This window comes from Melitaea cinxia, chromosome 16, assembly GCF_905220565.1.
Source record: "Melitaea cinxia chromosome 16, ilMelCinx1.1, whole genome shotgun sequence".
In the NCBI taxonomy this organism is placed as follows: domain Eukaryota; kingdom Metazoa; phylum Arthropoda; class Insecta; order Lepidoptera; family Nymphalidae; genus Melitaea; species Melitaea cinxia.
In genome coordinates this window covers 13,128,701-13,130,247 of record NC_059409.1, presented here as the reverse complement: position 1 = coordinate 13,130,247, position 1,547 = coordinate 13,128,701, and the positions used below count along the sequence as shown (strand labels likewise).

The 1,547-nt window shown below is 34.2% G+C and overlaps 1 protein-coding gene across 1 annotated transcript; it reads left to right on the top strand.

Moving 5' to 3' along the window:
- Nucleotides 1-450: 450 nt before the first annotated feature.
- LOC123660959 lies at nucleotides 451-1,074 on the top strand. Its single transcript, XM_045595977.1, has one exon. The coding sequence runs from the start codon at nucleotides 451-453 to the stop codon at nucleotides 1,072-1,074; it is 624 nt and encodes a 207-aa protein (XP_045451933.1).
- Nucleotides 1,075-1,547: the final 473 nt, after the last annotated feature.

The window sequence follows — 1,547 nt, the reverse complement described above, 5'->3', positions numbered from 1 at the left end:
TACATTTTTAGATTTATTCACTGCTCGAAACAAAATCAAAATTAATGAAGTTTATCACTTTTAAATAATTACAGTGTAACATGAACACTTGATTGTAATTATGTCCGAAACATTTTGGGAGTGGGCGTGATTGTCAGACAGCGGACGTAGGCGAGAGAATTACTTTAATATTAATTAATTACTATATAGACCTAGATTGCAAATTAACCTAGTTGTTTCATAATTTATGAACTGTAATTTTACGAGAGAGATATAAAACCTTCGGTACAATGTCACTTGTATTGTTTGACAAATATAAGCAAAAATCTGTCAGGTTCGACATATTCAAAATTATTGTGCAACAAATACTTACCGTAATTTTTAAAAACTTTCAAAATTCCTCGTTTTTATAGCAAAAGCGTTACGGAGTTACTGAGCTATGTTCGAAATTTTTTGAAGCGTAGAAACGAAATGTTCGCTAAAAAAACTCCCATTAAGTTTGGACACGGGCTGAGCACTAGTGTTCCGAAAAGTAAAGACGTTCTCCCCGAAGTAGCCTTAGCGGCTATCGCTTCTTACAAAAAGCAAAAAGAAGTTAGTGACTTTATGAGCTTTTTTCTCGGGGCTCTGGAGCGGAATTCCGATTGGCTAAACGGGGTCGTTGGCAAGCAAACGAACTTCAGATGCGCATTGATGGTAGGAGCTGGACCGAACCGATTTCAACTTCAGGAAATAATATACCCGACCAGCGAAAACGATATCCAGCTAGAAGTAGAGCATAGAGATTCGGAAGATTACGATAAAATCGCTATTGCAGCTTTATTGAAACTTACGAATTTTGAAATCGACCAGCTATTAAAATATATTAAAAATCGCCTACATGACAATCGTATTTTGAAAGAAGATTTGCTAAAAGGAAAATCTTTGGGAATAAGTTTCGCAGTTTTGAGACCTTTTTCGGAAAAACAATACCGTGTTGTTGAAAGAATAACAATAGGTAGTTCCATGAAATGCGTAATACCAGTGAAGAAAAGGCGACTAGATGAGAAATCGATTGCTAGGTCTCCTTTAAAGAAGACAAAACGCTTTGCTTAGCAATTAATATTGAAGAGAGTGTGAAATAACTTGAAATAAATGAGTTCTCGTTATGGTGTACCGCATTGTGTCATGCAGTATGTAATGACAGCAATTCAGGGCGACTGTAAAATGCGGTGATCACAGCAAATTATACTCATTCCTACACTGATAGCTTCCGATTACCTATGATTGATGGTCGGCGTAGGTGGTGAAATATAAAAAGTTTATCGTTGTTTTTAAAATTGATATTATACATTTTCTTTTAGTTATATATTAACATTTTTTTTTTTTTTTTGTTAAAAGTCAAATTTGTTAATATTTTTAGAATCTATCACAGATGTTTTATTTCGTTAAATAAGAATAAAGACAGAATAATATGGAAATGAAACTGTTTAGTTTCCTTTCTAGTTGCAATTTTGGAATCGTATCAAAGCCTTTCATTCAGCTAGCAAACAGTAATGGTATCGGGTCCCCTTCTGTTGGATTCTTTT